The sequence below is a fragment of the Phascolarctos cinereus genome, unplaced genomic scaffold (genome assembly GCF_003287225.1).
Source record: "Phascolarctos cinereus isolate Bilbo 61053 unplaced genomic scaffold, phaCin_HiC Scaffold_4;HRSCAF=312, whole genome shotgun sequence".
Classification (NCBI taxonomy): Eukaryota; Metazoa; Chordata; class Mammalia; order Diprotodontia; family Phascolarctidae; genus Phascolarctos; species Phascolarctos cinereus.
Window position 1 is genome coordinate 33,918,205 of NW_027555847.1, and position 20,297 is coordinate 33,938,501.

Here is a 20,297-nt window from a genome sequence, read left to right on the forward strand (position 1 = left end):
CCATGATAACTTATGGACCTGCCCACAGGCCTCCCCAAAGAACAGGGCAAATCAAAAAACCTGCACATCACAATGCAGGAGATAATGCAAGAAAAATACTCTGACCTCTGACTTCTAAAAAGCAGATCATATCACACAAACTTCATTTCCTTTTCTGATAAGATTACTGACTAGTAGTTCACAAAAATAAGAATATAACTTACCTAGATTTCAGCAAAGCATTTGACCAAAGCCTCTCAATGCTACTGTTGTGGACAAGATAGAAAGATGGAGGCTAGAACACAGTGCCCACAGGAGGGTGCAAGATTGTTTGAGTGATTGGGTCAAAAGAGTGATGAATGGGGAGATGTCAACTTCCTAAGAGTTGACATTTACATAACATTTTAAAGTTAGGAAAAAAAGCACTTTATATACATTATTTCACTTACAATCTTCACAATAACCCTCAGACAAAGGTATAACTGACATGGTCCTCTTTACAAATGAGGAAACAAACTCATAGAGGCTGTAGCTTGCCTGTGGTAACATAGCCACCAAGTGGCAGAGGCAGATTTTGAACCCAGATCTCTCCTGACCTCAAGTCCAGTGGAAGGTCTCTAGTGGATGTCCCCTCCCCTCAAGGATCTGTCCCTACATATCTGGGGGCAAAATACTGTAATTACTCTGAATGAAATTGAAATTATAGAATCTTTCTTCGAGACAGTCCAGTTACATAATTTTTCTTTTTAGATTTGGCCAGAAGAGAAGTACAAAATAAAATTCAGAAAGTTAAGAAGTGGCAAGATTTTAAAGAGTTCAGAAGTACAATATAAGAGTTTAGAAATTATAAAATTATCTCTGAAAAGGTTCTTTATTGTATTCTACAGTTTTGTCAATGACTTCCATAAAGACATGTATGCCACAATTATACTGAGAGATAACATGTTAGAAGACAGAATCAAGATCCAAAAAGAAAATGGCAGACTAATATGTTATGCCAAATTCAACAACACAAAATTTAATACAAATGTAAAATCTCCTCCAAAAGTGTTTCCCAAACCAAGATCGGGGAAGAGTTATGGCTAGAGAAAAATTAGTTAATCTGAAAAATACCTAAGGATCTTAGTGGACAGTCCAAGCTCAGTATGAGTCAGTAATTCAGCAAGACACAAGACAGCCAAAAGAGGCCAATGCAAACATGGGCTGACAGGAATAGCGTCAGTGTAAACTGATCTTCCTGCTGCATAGACTCCACCTGGAGGACTGGGGTCCAGTCTGTGCAACACACTTTAGGAAAAACCCCTGGAATGCAGCCAAAAGAAGGGAATTAGGTTGATGACAGACCTCAAGATGTCAACGGACAAGTGGGAGAATGAACTCTACGTTTAAGCAGAAGTAGACACTTGGGATGAAGGGGAGAAAGCCAGTACCAAAAGGGCTGTCACTTAGAAGAGGGATTAGACTTCATTCTATTTTAACACAGAAGGTACTACCTATAAACACCAAACAGGAAAGAGAGATCTATTTAGGCCTAACTTAAAGAAAAAAACCTCCTAACAATTAGTTATTCAAATATGGAATGGGCTGCCTTGGGAAGCTGAGTTCAATTTAATTCAAGATTTATGAAGTGCCAGGATTTGTGCTGGGTACATAGTCATCCCCACCAGAGATCTCCAAGCAAAGGCTGTAGATGGCCTTGAAGCCCCATCCAGCACGAAGATTGCATAGGATTCTATAAATCTTAAACTTAACAGAGAGAGGGGAAAAGTAAAAAGGAAATGAAGATAAGGAAAAAGAACGCTCTGGCTTTGGCACACTGCCCCTAAGTGCACAGGATTCAGGAATCCACAGGCAGGTCATGAACCTGATGAGTTAAAAGAAGGCAGGCTTTCAGAATGACGGCTTCTAAGGGGAAAAAGAGCCAAAACACGAATATGCTTAATAAATATAGTACTGATCAGCAAAGACACACACAACACAAAGTATTTTTAAATGTCTGACTTATCTTTTTACCCCAATAAAAATTTAAACCATGTAATGGTCTACATACAAAGCTAACTCACAATCTGAACTGCCTTAATTTGTGTGTTTACAAATGAAATGCACTATTATTTTAAAACCTTTAAACAATACCCATGCTTTTTATAGGTTATTTACATTATCTTACAACTCAAAATAAAATACTAGCAACCTCTTCTACTAAGCTATATTTTGAATCATTTTAAATTCTTAAAAAAATATGAACTATCAGGAGATAAAATCTGGCCTTGTCTATGGGAAATTCCATTAATTTATTTGTAATGAAAATAAAAACTAAGTAAAAACAGAACATATGTACACATGGTAGAGTTTGGACATCTCCAGTTATCTCCTATTTTACTCTGTGGCTGTCCATAAATTACTAATGTCATATGCTTTTTGAGAACTTCAAAATACATGTTTTTCACTAGTCAATAACGGACCTAATTCACAATTCAAGTAAGCGTCAGATTCTTATTTCTCTGTTCCTTGAACTGCAAAATTCAGATGACCTAATATAGAAGCTTGTTATACTCCATTTTTAAAGCTGTACTATCTTAAGTTATAGTATAGAATTACATATCTTATTTCAAAAGCAGCACTCATCCTTAAAAGAACAGGACAGAAAAGGGCCAGAAGCTACAAGTCATTCTCAACTTTTATCTACCAGGGAATCCAAAACATGTTTTATAACACAGAGATATAAGAACACTGCTGATATTAACTTGGACTATTCTTCAGCTTGTAAATTTAGAATCTTTTTATTTTAGAAAACATAAATATTTTAGTGGGAAAATCAAATTGGACAGTATTTACTATAGGCTAAAATATAAATCCAATTATCTTCTAGATAGCGCTTTTTACAATTAAAGAAGAGTTCAATTTCCTAACAGTGTATTCTATTCTGTCAATAAATGATTTCATTTCAAAGTTCAAAATTATTAAATCAGTACTTGATAAAGAATAAGTGGTGATACAGACATATATTTATCTGGCAATTTAAAATTAAACAAGGATATGATTAAACTATCAAACAATACCTTATATTCATTTATTAAAATGTTTAAGTACTAAAATTTAATTTCTGGAATGCTTAAGAAAGACAGTATACATAGGTGTTTCATTTTAATTTTCCCAGGAAACGTTCCTTATTTCAGAGATTTGTTGACTGGGTTTATACAATGGGTTATTGGGTTGTTTCCACCCACAACACTTATAAAGAACCTTTTCAGAGAGAATTTTATAATTCTTAAACTCTTATATTATACTTCTGAACTCTTCAAAAATCTTGCAACTTCTTAACTTTCTAAATTTTATTTTGTACTTCTCTCCTGGCCAAATCTAGAAAGAAAAATAATGTAACTGGACTGTTACATAAGATTCTATAGTTTCAATTTCATTCAGAGTAATTATAGTATTTTGCCCCTAAATATTCACATTACCACATTTGCCAAAAGAAATCAGATTGCTTTGTAAAATAAAACACAAGAAATATAATTTCATTAGTATAGCTCACATTGAAAGAATGTTTATTAGTGCTACAAATCAGAGCCCAAGTGACACAGCTGCTGTCTGGAATGCAAAGAGAAAACAAATGAAGTCGCCAGTAGCTACCCTGGAAAAGCTCTGCAACAAGGTTCTCTGTGACAGTAAACTGCTAGAATTTCAAATTTAACTAAAAATTATACGAAAAAACCACAATTGTAAGTTACCAGATGGCCAGTGACATCAATGCATCAGACCATTTCACAGATCTAAAACTTCACCTGGCTGTTTTCTGAACAAAAACAGAATTGAAAAATGATGGTTATTTATTAAGTCACTCAAAATAAAAGGAAAATGACAATGATCCACACTGTCTTCATGAAATCACAAAAGAGTTTAAATTTAAAGAATGAAGGTCAAAAACAACCTATGACATAATTGGTTTTGGAATATAGAAGAAAAATAACAAAAAATAAAGTTTAATATAAAAGTTTTACAAAATAAATTAAAACTATAAATAACATGGATTTATATTAATAGCAAACTAAAATGGCTTCTATAAATTTTTAAAGTTCTATTGTTTCAAATATTCACTTTTTAAAGTGCCAAAAATATTGCTTTATAGAATTAGAGCACTGATAGTTCTAAAAGAACCAATTATTGTAATAAGTGAATTTACTTTTTATTTTCAGTAATGCTATAAAACAGTCTCTCCTTTCCAAAAATATTTAAATGAAACTTTTTTCAAGCACAAAACTAAAATTATGGAGGTAAATTTCTGCTCAATCAAATGTAAAATAGCTAGAGCACTCTTTTGCTGGCTACAAAAAAAGGACATTTTTATAGAACTAAATCCTATTACTTTGGTGAAATAACTCCTCCATATGTCAAGTGAGAATGCCAATGTCAGCCTGAGAACATGAAATTCACCAGAGAGCAGACTTGGAGTCATGCTTAGATCAAAAAAGAAAAGCCACGTCTGAATTATCTGCCCTTTATATTTCAGACAGCAAGTCTTTGTGATTTATACTTTCTAAAAATCAATGCAATATTTAACAACATACCCCAAGGTCAGTAACTTTTTTTAGTCCAACATGTATGTACATACTCATGAGTGGCAGATTAGATATAAAGATTTATCACGTGAAAGATTCCAAGGCTATAATGAGCAATGTATCTCAACATATACATTATATACACACATATAAATTATAGATATATTTGTATCATATATCTACAATATATATATGAATTCCATTCGATAATATTCTTCTTTAACATTTCACTGACAGATTTGCTGATATAAGGGCAAAGTAATCAACTTCTATGTTGGTCAAGACATAAAAATCAGGTGTTTTTAAAATTAATTTTAAATAAAGGGAGAGAACAGTTTCCAAAAATAATGTTCTGATATTGCACCAAATAACTTAACTTCAAATAGTACTGCATGTTATAAAACAATCTTTCAAACTTCTAAATTCTATAAGAAAATCATATTTTAATACTTTTAATAGAATTTACAAGTTACTAGAATTCTGCATTTACATAGTCAGTCTTTACTTTGATGTACTGTAAAATTACTTTTCACCAGAGTTTAGTTCAGCCTTTGTCTTAAGAGTTCATCTATCTGAGTCTTATACATATTTTTCACATCTTCGAGATCTAATCGAAGCTCTTCAGCCTCTTCTGCTTTCTCTCCATACATTTGCAGAATGGTGTTGTATCTTTGATCCAAGTCCTACAAAATGAATTTTTCACACATTTTAATTATAGCAAATGTCTCAAATCAGATTCATGCCATCATTGTTTTATAGTTGTGCTACAATTGTCTACAATTGTATAGTTGTACTAGTTGTCTACAAATGACAAGCATCATATCCACCCATCACCCTTTCTAAAACTGTAACCTACCACAATTTATTGGAATCTAAGCTGGAAGAGACCTTAAAGCACCCCTTTTCCTGGAACACACTGGCTTTTAAACTGAGTCTCCTCTAAGGACTAATCATAGAGTGAAGCTCCAGACCAAGGCAGTGGAGCACAAACTTTGGCAAGTCCTAGGCAAGTGAGAGAAAAGCTTCCAGTATAGACCCGGTAATGAATGCCCTGCCACCCATGGACTAACCTAGCTCAATCTTCCTCATCACCAAAGGCCTGAGCATCAGGTGATTACTAGTGTTGGCCACAACAATTTAAGTAACCCTCTACTAAACCATGAATCACAGAATACCAAGTTAGAGGCGCCATCAGAGGCCATCTTGCAACCTGGAACGATGGAAAGAGTACCCAAAAACAAATGAGACAAAACTGAGGCCCAGAGAGATTAAGTGAATTTCCCAAAGTTTCAAAGCCAGTTATAACAACAGAACCAAGACTCCAGCTTAGGCCACCTGACTCTCAAACCAGAACTTTTCCCACAATCCCATTAATGCTGGGATGATACAAGGTAGCTGGTAGAGTGGATAAAATGCTTAACCAAAAGTCAAGAAAATCAGCATTAAAAATTCCTCCACTGACATGCATTTGGATGTGGAAGCAGGCAAAAGCTATGTAAACTCAATGAGTCTGTTTTCTCATCTGTAAAACGGGGATACTAGTAATAACTTCACACAGTTGTTATGAAGTTCAAATGAGCTAAGGTATAGAAAGCCCTTTACAAACTTTAATACATTAGGTAGATACACCAGTTACTATTCATCACTACCTTGTGTGAGCACAGCTCATGAAAAAACATATTCCTTTTGGGACAGAATAAGCAAAGTATAAATTAACTTAACCATGAAATGTATTTAAAAAAAGATATATCATTCTACATAGCAGAACTATAATCTCTTCTAATGCATTTCCCTCTTAAGCTGCACCAAGAATTAAGTTAAATCTAAGCCCATTTACTGGTATTTACTCTTGCTATGAAATAAATCATGGTACTTATCCTTAGTGATTTTCACAAGCATTGTTCCCACTGAAGGTATCAACAGAAATTTCACCCCCACCAAAAAGTAGCACAGATAGATTTGTACCAACTGTGTTACCAAACCTAATGTTGGTACTAATGATATAAAGTGGTACCATCCTTCAGTCATGTGAGGTTTCCAATCTTTACTGCCTTTCCAGTGCTAGACCAAAACCAATACACATAATTAAAAACTAACCTGAAAATGCAAAACGATATACAAAATATTCCTTAAAATTTTCTATTCTAATTTTAAAACAATCATTTTTCAAGTTGTTCAGTGTATTCCATTTGAGTTTCCACATTAAATTTGAGAAACTTAAGAAATGCCTACCCTCAACTGTGCACGAAGCTTTGGTATTTCTTTCACTTTTTCTTCAAATTCATCATTCTGATTTGTTAACTTAACCAACTCTTCAGCCATTATAGATCGAGTTTTTTCCAGATTTCCAATTTCCATCTACAAAGAGAACAAACACTACAAATAAAAATATTTTATCCATAAAAGACAAATTACTGAGATGGTGTTTTCAAGGAAAGAGACACGCAATAAGAAATTTTGTTGTTGTTGTTGTTGTTGTTTTTAGGCCATTGGGGTTAAATGACTTGCCCAGGATCACACAGCTAGTAACTGTCAAGGGTTTGGTCTGAGGCCAGATTTGAACTCGGGTCCTCCTGACTTCAGGGCTGGTGCTGTATCCACTGCCCCACAACAAGAAATTTTAAAAGAGAAAATGCCAATAAACGAAGAATTCCAACTTTTTCTGGCTGCCGTCACTGACACATGTTGAATGATAAATCTTTGAAAAATTTCATGGGTTGCAATTGCCAACTATTCCATCACCAAGTGGCCAGTGTACTAGTAATGAGCCTCCCCATATTTAGCAAGCTGGTCCCCTAAAAGCAGACAATATGAGCTGCTGGGGCTATATCTGAAACCTTTCCAGTTTGGCAAAACCAGCTTGTGCTCTCCTCGAATAGGCTTCAAGAGCCCAGAGATCGCCTCCATACCACAGTGAGGCATAAGAACTGGACTTTGCACTCTCATTCTTTCTAAAAATCAGAAAATCAGGGGGCAGGCAGGTGGCGCAGTGAAGAAAGCTCTCACCTTGAAGTCAGGAGGGCCCAAGTTCAAATATGGCTCCAGACACTTGACACGTACTAGCTGTGTGACCCTGGGCAAGTCACTTAACCCTGATTGCCCCACCAAAAAAGAAAAAAAAATCAGAAAAGACAAAAATGTCTTTATCTCTACAAGTAGAAAATCCAATACATTCTATTTCTGAGCAAGGTTGCCTCTGAGAAAAGTCAAACTTGAACTTCTGTTGATTATATTAGTTTTGTTTTTTAAAGTAACATGTATTTGACATACACTTGGGATTATTACCTGTAAATGAGTAATTTCTCCTTCCTTTAGTTTTAATTGAGACTGAAGATTTTCAATAACACTTGATCCTGCTCCCATTCTTACAGCATCATAGAGATTGCTTCCATTTACCGATACAGACATTGGTCCAAATGAATGATCTTGAGATTCATCCTATATTCATTGTTAAAAAAGATTATATTATACACATATATATTTAACATGCACATACACCATACAAAACATTCAGATATGTGGCTCAAAAATATGTTTAAATTTCTACTGCTATGAAACGTGTTAAATTCTAGGAAGGCATGATTACCATTACAGATACTTGAAAAAGAAAATTCTCTATCTGAACCCTGAGCACCTTTTTCTCATTTCAACAATGACATGTCAATAATGTATTATGCAACAAAGCACTGACATATTCTCACATCTAAGAAACAGTTCAATTAAATTAAACTAAATTACACTTGCATAAGATCCAAATTAAAATACAAATGGCTGCTAACTTTCCATATTTATCAGTACCTTCCAGATAGCAGAAGAACTACTCACAGGATACTGTAAATTTTATTTCATTTCTGTAACCCTTTCAGATGTTTGAAAAATCATCTATTTTCTCACTATAGCTAACTGGGAATACAAATATATTCAGCAGAGCCAGGAAGGACATGATTATTTTCTTTTTTTTTTTTGACATGATTATTTTCTAATTAAAAACTACCCCCGCTCTCTTGGCTTTTATGCCTAACTCTTTCTTTTTTTTCCTCTATCAATGACATCTTTCTCAGCTCAGTAGCTATGAATGTTTGTTTTTCAAGTCACTGCTACTGCTTCACAGAAAGTTCACACATCCTCCTAGCTTTAATTATTGCCTTCTCCTTATGGTCTACATCTCTATCTCTTACCCTTCAAACGCGTTCCAACTCCCCATGTCCACTTGGATGTGCCATTATTGTCTCAAATCCTGCATCTGCCTTGACAGACTCCTATTTCTCACTAAAATGGCCCCCCTATCTAAATTTCTCCATTTCTATCACTGGTACTCCCATTCTTCTAGTCTTCCAAGCTTGAAACATTAGACATCCTTCCTCTCCATGATCCCCTATAATCAGTCACTAATCCTATCCATTTTGCCTTCAAAAGGTCTCAGATCAGTTCCTTCCTTTCCTATCTCACCGCTATTCCCTAGGCCAAGTCCTTATCATCTCAAACCTTCATTAAAACTATTTTTCTAATCTAACCTTTTAATTCATCTTCCTGCCTAAAGTTCCTTTCCATATCAACCATCCTATAGGCTATCACAGCCAGATAATTTTCCACAACAACCACCTTCTTCACTGATCCCTTGGCTAAGCAGGGTCTAAAAACTCTCTTATTATCTAATCAAACTAAGATCCCTCTGACATTCTTGAACCTGTATTTCCCAATAATCCTTTACTCAAACCCTCAGCTGTAATTCAGTCAGTCTCTTTACTGGCCCACATCCCAGAAAAATCATTCTTCCCTGTCTCTGCTAAAGCCATGTGCTTGGGCAAAATAAGTGATAATGCCTTTCAGCCTCTCCTCAACCTATCCAATTCCTTCCCATTCTTTAAGGCCCAGCTCAAATCCTGTCTGTTTCTCTGATGATTTCCCCAGTGACTCTGGCATGCACAAATCTTTCTATTCTATGAACTTCATTCATCACTTGTTCATAGAGGCTTGAATATCTACTCCAATTGAATGCCTGAGCATAGTGAGCTCTCGATTAAGCATTATATAGCCATACATGAGTAAATAACTCACATGCATAAAGAAACTGTTTTCCATTCTAATTACTTTTTATTTATAATGTCCTAGAATTTTATTTTGAAGAATGTACCTGAGGTACGACTGGCTGCAGGCACATATTTATATTCCCCAACTTACTCATACCAAGAAGATTAAGAAGAGACAAGAATGTGTAGAAAATGGAGGGGCAAAGGAGAGCACACATTGGGAAATCTTTTCCTGTTCTTCCTTTTTCTGATTAGAAAGTGTACAGTAAGAAATACACCATTACCTGAGAAAGATACGACGTTTGTAAGCCTGCCATATCAATTCCACTTACAGAACTAGAACGAGACAACGTAGGAGTGCTGGAAACAGTATCCAATGTCGAAAAAGAAAATGTCTTACGTTCCTTTGAATATTAAAAAATCCAATTCAGATCAAAAAGCAAAAAAATAAAACAAGAAAGATAAGTTATTAGAGTCTGGTTTTTGAAATGAAAAAAAGCTAATAATTTTCTCATAAAAAATGTAAATAAGACTTTTGAAGTGGTATCATCAAAGGAGTAATATATTTTAACATCTTCTTGTCTTTAAAATATAACTAAACTTTATTAGTAAATGTTACTTATGTGACTCCAGGGTCTTAATCTATTTATATCATTATCATTCTAGTTTTTTTTGGGGGGGGATAAAAAGGAATTTTTTCTGTTGAACCAGCTATAAAGTTTTACTTTGACAGCACAAAATATAAAACAAAACCAATTTTATAAAAGTTAAACTAGTGATGATTTCAGACATTAGAAGGTTATATGCCAGTTTATTTAAGTAGTTTTAAAATTCCAAACAATTTCATAAGATAATTCACATATACCTGATTACTCTGACCTTCTAGTAAGAATGTATTAATCATTCAACTAAAAATGGAAAATTCAAATTAATACTTTCCATAGCCAACAAGTTAACAATTCAGTTTCACCACTAATAGCCTCTAATAATGCCACAATTCATTTCACCAATATAACAAAAGAACAAAAATGCTACTCACTGGGAAGGGCTACATACCACCCAGATTCAAGAAGTTATTGATTAAGCTCAAGCTGGATATATTGTGAATGAGAATGGTGCACTGACAGCTAGGATTTACCACAGGATTCAGAACCAGACAAGACCTTAGAGATCATCTAGTTCAACTCCCTCCTCATTTTACATACAAGGAAACTGAGGACCAGAAAGAATAAGTGACTTTCCAAAAGACCCACAGACAGTACACAGCAAAATCAAAATCTGAGCCCAGTCCTCCAAAACCAAGATTCTTTCCATGAATGCCTGCTTGCTTCCAAAGCAATATCTAGGTTACTTTTGGTCATGCAGCAGGATATTTCAACATTAATACTACAATCATTTAAGAGTGAATGCACACATGTAACCTCTATCAAACTGCTTACCATCTTAGGGATGGGGGAGGCGAGGGAGCAAGTGAGGGAGGAAGACTTGGAACTCAAATTTTTCTTAAAGGAATGTTAAAAATTGTCTTTACATGTAATTAGAAAAAATAAAATACTATTAAAAAAAAGAATGAATGAATGTTTGAACATAATTTCTACTAAATGATATGGGCAGACAAAAGCGGTACCTTTTCCTTCATCATTTCTTGGGATAAAATTGCTTTCTTTCTTTCTTGTTCAACTTTCATTTTCTCCACTTCTAGTTGACTATTTAATAATGTCTAAAAAAATTAAACAAAACTAAATTATTTACTTGAAGAAATCTCAAATTGTTATGTAAAAGCAAGGTGATAAAGTTAGGGGCATAAAGACATACTCAGGACTCTTTTACTGTTACAGATCCAGTCTCAGGGTTCTGGCAGCTTCACATCTGTCCCGTTCTGTCCCGTTCCTCCCATTTTTCCCTCCCAGTCTCCAAACCTAGTCCCCAGTGAGGGGGAGCAGAGCCCTAAAGCATCTACCTTTTCTCTCCGAGCCTCTTCCAGGGTTTTCCCATAGTCTTCCTTTAGGTTTTCTAGTTCAACCTGGTACCTATTAAGCCAAAAGGAAATGAGAACATTGAGAGTAACAACAAAACCTGTTAAAAACTTATTTTAAGTTTACTTACTAGCTTATTATGCAAAGGGTAGTATTTCTGTGAGTTGGCAAAAGGCCACTTTTGAATGATTAAGCTGAAATTCTAAAAATGAGAGCTCTATTTAGAAGATTCAACTGGTACTTCTGAAAACTCTTGCAAAACAGAAATATACCTATGCCCTACCTCACTGCCCTCTCTAAATGCATTAATGAACACATAAAAACATGAGGCAGCACATGCACTGGGACTGAGAGAGCTGGCTTGGGTGCCAGGAAGACCCTACTCTGCCAGATCCAGGCTGCGGGAGCCAGACACAATCGTGAACCTCTCAGAGCTTTGGGCAATGCTCCACACCTAGAAGGTCGTAAGGAAGTCCCATGGGCATTGGCACAAAGAGTTTCTATGTCTAGGAATTCCCTAGATCTATAAATTAGTAGGTCTTACCTTTATTTCCATAAAAAGTAAAGGATTTATCAAGATTACATACTGCTACCTCAACAAAAAAAAACTTTCACTGTGTGACCCTGGGCAAGTTACTTAACCCCAATTGCCTAAAAAATTTTTTTAAAAATTTAAAAAAAAACTTTCAAAAGTTAGTTAGCATTTCGAAAAAATGCTGTCACTCTTCAGTGTTTCATGTCTGATTTTTCAAGAAAAGCTTCACTCAAAAAGATGATGCTCACCGGCTGTTTTCATCTTCCAGTTTTTGTAGTCTGTTTTTCTCAGCTTCAAGCTGGACCTGAAATCTACTATTTTCCTGTCTCAAGATGCTATTCTGTGACTCCATGGAAGACACCTGCATTTTGTTAGTAAGCAGCTCTTCAACAGCAGCATGCTCCCTCTCCACTGCCGCTGCCAACGAGGCCTGGGTTTCACCTGATGACAAGAAATGAAAGAAAATAGCCACCTCTTTCTAGTGTTTCTGGACTATCAAGATTCTAACTTTAAAAAATTTAAGATGCAAAAGGACATTTCTAAATATAGGAGTTACATACAGCATGCCTAGTTCAGGACTAATGACCATAAATAAAAGAAAAATTTATAAATTCATTAATTATATTTCTATTTACCATACTTCTCCCAGGGACAATCACTTTGAAAGGGTACTTCCTTCATTATTGCTGTAAGTAAATTTGCATTTCACCACTCCCTCAATATTATATATCCTCCATAAATCACCAGAGCAAATTTTCATATAACACATCTATTCTAAGCCAATGCCACGAATAATATGGGTATGTACAGTGAAATTCAACTTATAAATGTATCATCATAACATGTACAGCATACATATGCTACCTCTGTGCACATATATACACATTATATATAAAAAATGTTATTTCCAAATCCACAGAGAGTATGAATAACCTACAGCTCCTTTGTCAAAAGTATAACAAAAAAGTCCTCCCCTCCTACAGCCTGATTCTGAGTGTCCCTAGACTTAGCTCCACTAGTAAGACTGTAACTATAACTTTCCCGCACATGACTCCTCCTCCCCTCTCAGCCTTTGGAGGCCTTGCCAAATCATACCCAAGCTGGGAGAGTCAGACCCTAGAGACGGCAACTAGAACGCCGACTGTCAAGTGCATAGAACGCTCTGCAAGTATAAGAGCAGGTCAGAGATAGCAAGTGGCAAGATGTAAGAGGGAAAAAAGCAGTGCAAGGGACAGGAAAATTATCTATGTGATATTAACTGCAAAGGTAAATGGAGAAACTAGGCATAAAATTTCAATGTCAGTTACAGTGAATTCTCATTTTATACCACCAAGTTAATGCCGTAATAGCTGTAAAGCCTTCTTGCTCTTTCAATAATTAAAGGTAACACAGTAAATCCCGGCAATGAACATGGAAGTGCATCGGAGGAAGAAATGAAACTGGACTTCTCTTAGGTAACTGCCTGATACACACTTGGCCATGTGACCCTGACCAAGTTCCTCAGCCTCTGAGAACAGAGAAAGAGCTGCCCTGCACAGCAGAGGGATTCACCTCATCTGGAAGTTTCCTTTAACAGTGAAATAACAGGTTCAGTCTCTCCCTCTCAGATCAGAGAACGTGAGCTAGCCAAATAAACAGGGCAGCAGGCACACAACCCAATGGCAATCTTAAGGCATGAAAAGCACACAAATAAAGCCTCTGGGGCACTGCATAGGGCAACCCCATGAAGCAGCTCTCCGGGAAAATGCAGATAAGGCGCTCTCGGGATGAGAGTGCAATGAGAGACTATGATGTGCACAGGTTCAGGGAGTAGCTACACTGCTGAAATCACAGATCCAAGGTATAGTAAGAGACAGGCATTGATAAGTGAAATGTTAATGAATAAAAAAATAACGTATCATGCTTGTGCACCCCTTATGGCTCTAAAACATCTGGATATCATCCTCAGGGGATCCTAGGTTTCAGCACCACTGCCTCCCACCTAGCAGAGCCCACATTAATTGGTGCAAACTATACACAACGCCGAAGCAATATATAAACTGAAATCTTCTGAGAGCTCCACTCATTTAATCTAGATCATTCATTGTCATTTTATTATTTCCCTCAAACTTTTACAACCTGTTAACTACATCATAAAATTCAAAGTCGCTTACCAAGCCTATCAGAGAGATTCTTCTCTAACTTCTCCCACGATGACGTCTGCGCTCCCAGAGTTGCTTGTAGATTTTCTATTTGTCGAAGCAATGGTCTTGTGGTAGATGTAACACTCTGGCTTAGCTCTTGGTTCCTATTCTCTGCCTCCTGGAGTCTCTAAGTTATGACATTCTTATGTCATTACCACTTATCAATAAAATGCATAAGAAACATTACTAAACTTCACAAGAAAATTTCTACATATTAAAACAAACTTTTCCCAATAAACAACATTTGGGAGACACAACTGTGTGTCCTTTCTATGTCTAGCATTCAAATAAAAAACAGAATGAGGTTATCTTGCTACCTAAGCTCACCCCCTATAGAGGCTGCTCCCTTTCTCCTCCCTTCACACTGACAAGCCCCACACCAACAGCATATGTTTAGACTACTTTGCTAAGAATATTGAGACCAATAGACACAACCCTTCAATTCTTCAGAATATTCAGCATCATTACATACTCCTGCCTTTACCTTCATTTCTAAGAAAAATCAACCAATCAACAAATATTTAGTAAGCACCAACCACACTTCAGGTACTGTGCTAGGCACCACGGACATAAAGAAACAAATGAAAAAGTCCCTGCCCTCAAGAAGCTTGCATTTTGCTACACAATATATGTCATACACAAGAATATACAAAAAAAATACAAGGTGATTTTGAGGTCACACGAGCAGCTAGAGGTGAGGGCTGAATCAGATGATGCTTCAGTAAAACTCAGAAGACTAGGTATTCTAGACAGTGAAAGTGACAAGCAAGCATGTTCCAGGGGAGAAAGACCCGGCAAAGTTATGGAGCGAGGGGATGTCGCACTGACATGTCAAAGGCAGGAAGCACTCAGTTCCGGGAACTGAAGAGTCTGTGGAGTGGAATGATAATCAACAGGGCTGGAAAGATGAGTTGTTGCCAGGCTGTAATGGGCCAAACAGAGGAGCCACAAGAGTTTAGTGATCAGGGGACTGACAAGGTCTAACATGTACTTTGGGCACACTGGCAGCTGTGCAGAGAATGGACTGGAAACAGAAAGCCTTAAGGCAGGCAGAGCAATCAAGAAGCTATTTCAGAAATCCAGCTGAGAGATGAGAAGGGCCCGAAGTAGGCTTGGTAGCTGTGAAAGGGAAGAGAAGGGAATGGATGGTGGGAAGGCAGAATCAATAAGACTTGGCAACTAATTCTGTACGTGGGGTGAGGGAAAATGGGGAGTAAAGGACAACACCGACAATGGGAATGTGGATGATGGAAGGATCACTGAATCCTCTGGAGAAATAGAAAAGTACAGAAGACAGGTGGGTTTGAGGAGTAAGGGGGAGTGATGAGTTCTGTCTGAGGCTATGTTGTATGTGAGGTGCCTATGGGACACCCAGTTGGAAGTGCCACACTCATGTTAATCTCTATGGCTGAAATGACCTCCCATTTCATGTGAACTTGTTAAAATCCTACCTATCCTTCAAAATTCAGCTTAAATGCTACCTCCTACACGTATCTTTTCCTTCACTGATTTCCCATACTTGACAGCGGACTTCTTGCCTTCCCTGGATTTCATAAGATAGTTTTTTATACCTCTCAAGCTTAACAAACTAAATGACTCCAATGTATGAGGTGCTTGTTCACTTATCAAGCTCTAGTCTACATTGTGTGTGTGTGTGTGTGTGTGTGTGTGTGTGTGTGTGTGTGTGTGTGTGTGTCTGTCTGTCTGTCTGTCTATCCCAGCAACGGGACTTTAAGCTTCATGAGAGTGGGCAATGCTTTATTTATCTCAGTATTTTCTATGACACTCTTAACTAGAACACCATCTAGTAGTAACAACTTCTGGACATAACACAGATATTTAATGTTTGTTGAACTGCTAATGAATTATACCCATGTTTCCTCATCTAAGTCTTTTTAAGAATTTAGAGAAACAGAAAGATGAACTAATCTGAGTTTCACTCTTTCTGTGCCTATCTAATATAGAGTGTTCAGAAAACAATATACAAAAGGATGGACAATAAGAGACATAGAGTAAATAATGCTATAGATAAAGCAGTTATCTGCACGTTAAAATATTTATACTAAAATTCTGCAGCAATATAGCCATTTCTTCTGAAACAAAATGTTTTCTGAGATTTATTTTAAAAGGCAGCTAATATTGATGAACTATTACTATGCTCTAAGAAATGATGAGCACGTTCATTTTAGAAAAACATGGAAAGATTTGCATGAAATAATGAAGAATGAAATGAACAGAACCAAGAGAACACAGGATCCAGTAACAACAATATTGTTCAAAGAATAACTGTGATTAAGCTATTCTGAGTATTATAAATATTCAAATCAACTACAAAGGACCTATGAATGAACTGGAAGCTGCTATCCACCTCCAGGGAAAAAAATGATAAATACAAATATGCATAGCATGGTTTTACATATATCTGTATCTCTACATATCTTTATCTATATATGTATCTGTGTCAAATGGTGGTCCTCTCTAGTATGAAGTAGAGAGGGAGAGAGTGAGACAATTCAGAACTTAAAATATAAGAAAAAAATATTTTTTTAATTTAAAACAGAGCTAACATCCTTTGGTTCATATTAGCAACAGAAGAAATGATATTATAATTTCTTCTTCATTCCAAAAATATTGCATGAAGTCTATTTAAGAGGGAGCCACAAGGTACTCAGTCATCCAGCCAATGTGACCACCTGGGAGGCAGACAACTCAGCACCCACACACCTATTCCAACAAACACATTAAGTAACAGCAGAGCAAATAATGATCCAGAAATCCAGTGAGAAACTTTACTAACATCCACCCTACTAACTGACCAAAAAGTCAAAATCCTTGGAAAGGGAACAGAAAAAGCACACCTGAAAAAGATGGTAGACTTCCAACACAAGCAAAAACACCCATCACCTTAGGCAACATGAGAAGAGGGCTGCTCCCAGATCAAAGAGCTAGCATGACTCTTGGAAGCAGCACACAAAAAAACAGGCCTAAGGACTCCAAGTGTCCTAGTACTCTGTCCTGAGACATCAGATGGCCCTTAAAAATCCAGTTATCTAAAGTTCAAAAATCCATGGGAACCTAAAACCTATTGTTGCTTTTAGCACAGAAACACCCTAAGAGATGGAGGTGAAACCAGTGAGACCCAGGTCAAAACCAACCATCAACAACCACATCATACCTAAATGAACAGCAACGGGCAGAGCGTGATTCCGGCACAAATCCCCAATTCAAGAACTAAGGCTACAGAGAGGAGTAAACAGAAGACACTATGATAGGAAAAATTATCGTAAATAAAGGACTATCCAAAATTCCAGCCTGAAAAGAGAAAACAACTCAATAACAACTGCAAGCAAAGATTAAAAAAATTAATGAACTTTCCACATGGACAAGAATACCTAGAAAAAATGAAGCAGAACATAAAAAGCAAAAGCTTTTCAGGAAAAAACTAGAAGACTAAATAGCTCAGAATAAAAGGTGGTAAACCTTACCCCAAAAGTAACAGACTCCCTGATACTTGGAATAGACCAAACAGAGATCAATGGCTCCATGAGACAGCAAGAAATATTAGAATGAAATCTAAAACTCTAGGATAGAGATGGATTATGATCTGCGTCCCTGGAATTCCCACATCAATGAAATCATAGGTCCTTGATGTGCTGACACATAGTATACGATGTTAATTCTCTTTTTTCATTAGTATCCTATTTTTTCTCCATTTCACTGCTTAGTTTTTCCCTTCATAGTTATGCAGCATTTTGGAATTCCTAGAAATAAAAGAAAATGTAAAGTATCTGCTATCCAAAACAAATCAAAGCAAGTCAAGAAGAGATAATTTAGGAATCATCAAAATCCCTAAAAAACATGATTTTTAAAAATGCCTAAATAATATATTTCAACAAATCAGTGAAAACTATCCACATCTATTAAAGCCAGAGGGTAAAATAAAAAGAAAAAGAACACAGTTAGTCAACAAGGAGTTAATAAGTGTTGTTACGTGCAAAAAAAGGCAAAAAAACAAACCCTGGTCCCATAAGTGTAGAATTCTAATGGTGAGACAACATGTATAGCTAAGTACATGAAAGCTATAGCATGGTATAAAATGGAAGGTAATCTTAAAAGGGAAGGGACTACCTGCAGAAGGGACTAGGAAAGCATCCTATAAAAGGTGGAATTAGATTTGAGTAGAAGAAATTCAGAGAAGCTAGGAAGTCTGAGTGAAGAAGAGCAAGATCTGAGAAGAGTTGTATACATTGGGTGAGTGAGAGAAGACATGAAGATAACGCTGAAGCTGAAAGAACCGGCTAACTGGGTGAATGATGTTTCCCTTTCACAGTAATAAGAAATATGGAAAGGGGTGGGGAACCTGCAGCCTCAAGGCCACATGTGGCCCTCTAGGTCCTCAAGTGCAGTTCTTTGACTGAATCCAAACCTCACAGAACAAATCCTTTTATTAAGAGGATTTGTTCTATGAAGTTTAGATTCAGTCAAAGAGCCACACTTGAGAACCTAGAATCATGAAAATCTAGAAAGTCAAAAGCATCCAGGAGAAGGTTATCAGAAGTATCAAATGCTACAGAGAGGTACAGAAGGATAAGGCTAGTTGATCTGGCAATTAAAAGATCAGTAATGACTTTGTAGAGAGCAGTTTTAGCTGAATCAGAAGCCAGAATACAGAATGTTTAGAAGAGCAGGTAGAGGAAGTGGAGGCACTTAGTACAAGATGAACCACAGATGGGATCATACAAGACCTGGCAGCTTCCACAATAAACTAGAGGAGATCTTGGACTACACTATTCCAAAGGGCTCAAGCTATAAGCTGACAAGCAAGTATTATTAACCCTACAAATATGAACATATAATCCCGTGGGGGGGAATGGACTTTTAATGGCATAAAGGACTTTCAAGCATGCTTGATCACATGACCAGAAAATGAATAAGAACTTTGAAATGCAAACATGAGTCAAGAGAAAGCTAGAAAGGTACATTTGAGCAATTTAAAGGACCTGAAAGATAATGTAATGTTAACATTCTAATAAGTAGAGAAGAAACAAGTGTTACTATTAAAACCTTGATGTCTTCAAAGGTTATTCAGGAAATTAAGTAAGAAAAACAGATGGCCTGGGGTTCTCTGGTTCTGTTCTGAGAGTTTTAAAAGAGGAAGAAAAGGGAAGATAAAAGAAAAATATATTAGTATAGGATAGAGAAAGAACAGGGTAGATCTCATGTTGCACTATAAGAGAAGAAAAGTACAGAAACTTGGGAGGATAAGGTGAATGGGATAGACATCAGATGAACCTCATTCTTATCTGAAGTGGACAAAGGAAGTTTGAACACACTGGGACACTGAGTTTGGTGTAGAAATACATCAACAGAGAAAAAGGGATACAGAGAGAAGGAATATTTCTAGGAATGAATAAAAGGAAATGAAAATTTCCTGAATTGGATTAAAGGTTGGATTAAAAAGGGGTAAAAAAAATCCAAAGAACTGAAAACTGTGACAGTGATATAGAAATAATGGAATATTACTGCACGGTAAGAAATAACAAAAGAGATGACTTCAAAGAATCCTGGGAAGTATGACCTGATTAAAAATGAAGTGAGCAGAAGCAGCAGAATAATTTAGATGACAACACTATAAAGAAAAATGACTCTGAATGACTTCAGAACTCTAATCAAAGCAATGAACAACCATATTTACAGAGGGACTATGGTGAAATGTTATCCACCTCCTGATAGAGTGGTGATGGATTCAAGGTACAGAATGAGATATGTTTTCTGATGTGGCTGCTGTGTAGATTTTTTTTTTTGCTTGACTATGCTTATGTGTTATGACTTTTTTCTTCTATTTTTAATTAGAGAAGAACAGCTAAGGTGATGAAAAAAGAAAAGAAAAAGAAAAAAGAAAGCCAATGAAACTTTTTTATATTCAGAGAACAAAATGAAGTCCAAAAGCAAGCATAAACAGGGCAGTTTTGAAAGTCATGTGTTTAATTACTTAAAAAGCAAGTGGTATTCATGGGTTCACATACAAATCTTCT

The 20,297-nt window shown here is 36.3% G+C and overlaps 1 protein-coding gene across 1 annotated transcript in view; it reads right to left on the reverse strand.

Moving 5' to 3' along the window:
- Window positions 1–3,495: 3,495 nt before the first annotated feature.
- TMF1 (TATA element modulatory factor 1) overlaps window positions 3,496–20,297 on the reverse strand; it is a 30,289-nt gene continuing 13,487 nt past the window's right edge. The window contains 8 exon segments of the mRNA XM_021007528.2: window positions 3,496–5,221; window positions 6,771–6,896; window positions 7,824–7,976; window positions 9,853–9,972; window positions 11,196–11,288; window positions 11,529–11,598; window positions 12,328–12,520; window positions 14,233–14,389. Of these exon segments, the coding sequence (XP_020863187.1) occupies window positions 5,078–5,221; window positions 6,771–6,896; window positions 7,824–7,976; window positions 9,853–9,972; window positions 11,196–11,288; window positions 11,529–11,598; window positions 12,328–12,520; window positions 14,233–14,389 (1,056 nt within the window). The 3' untranslated portion in view covers window positions 3,496–5,077.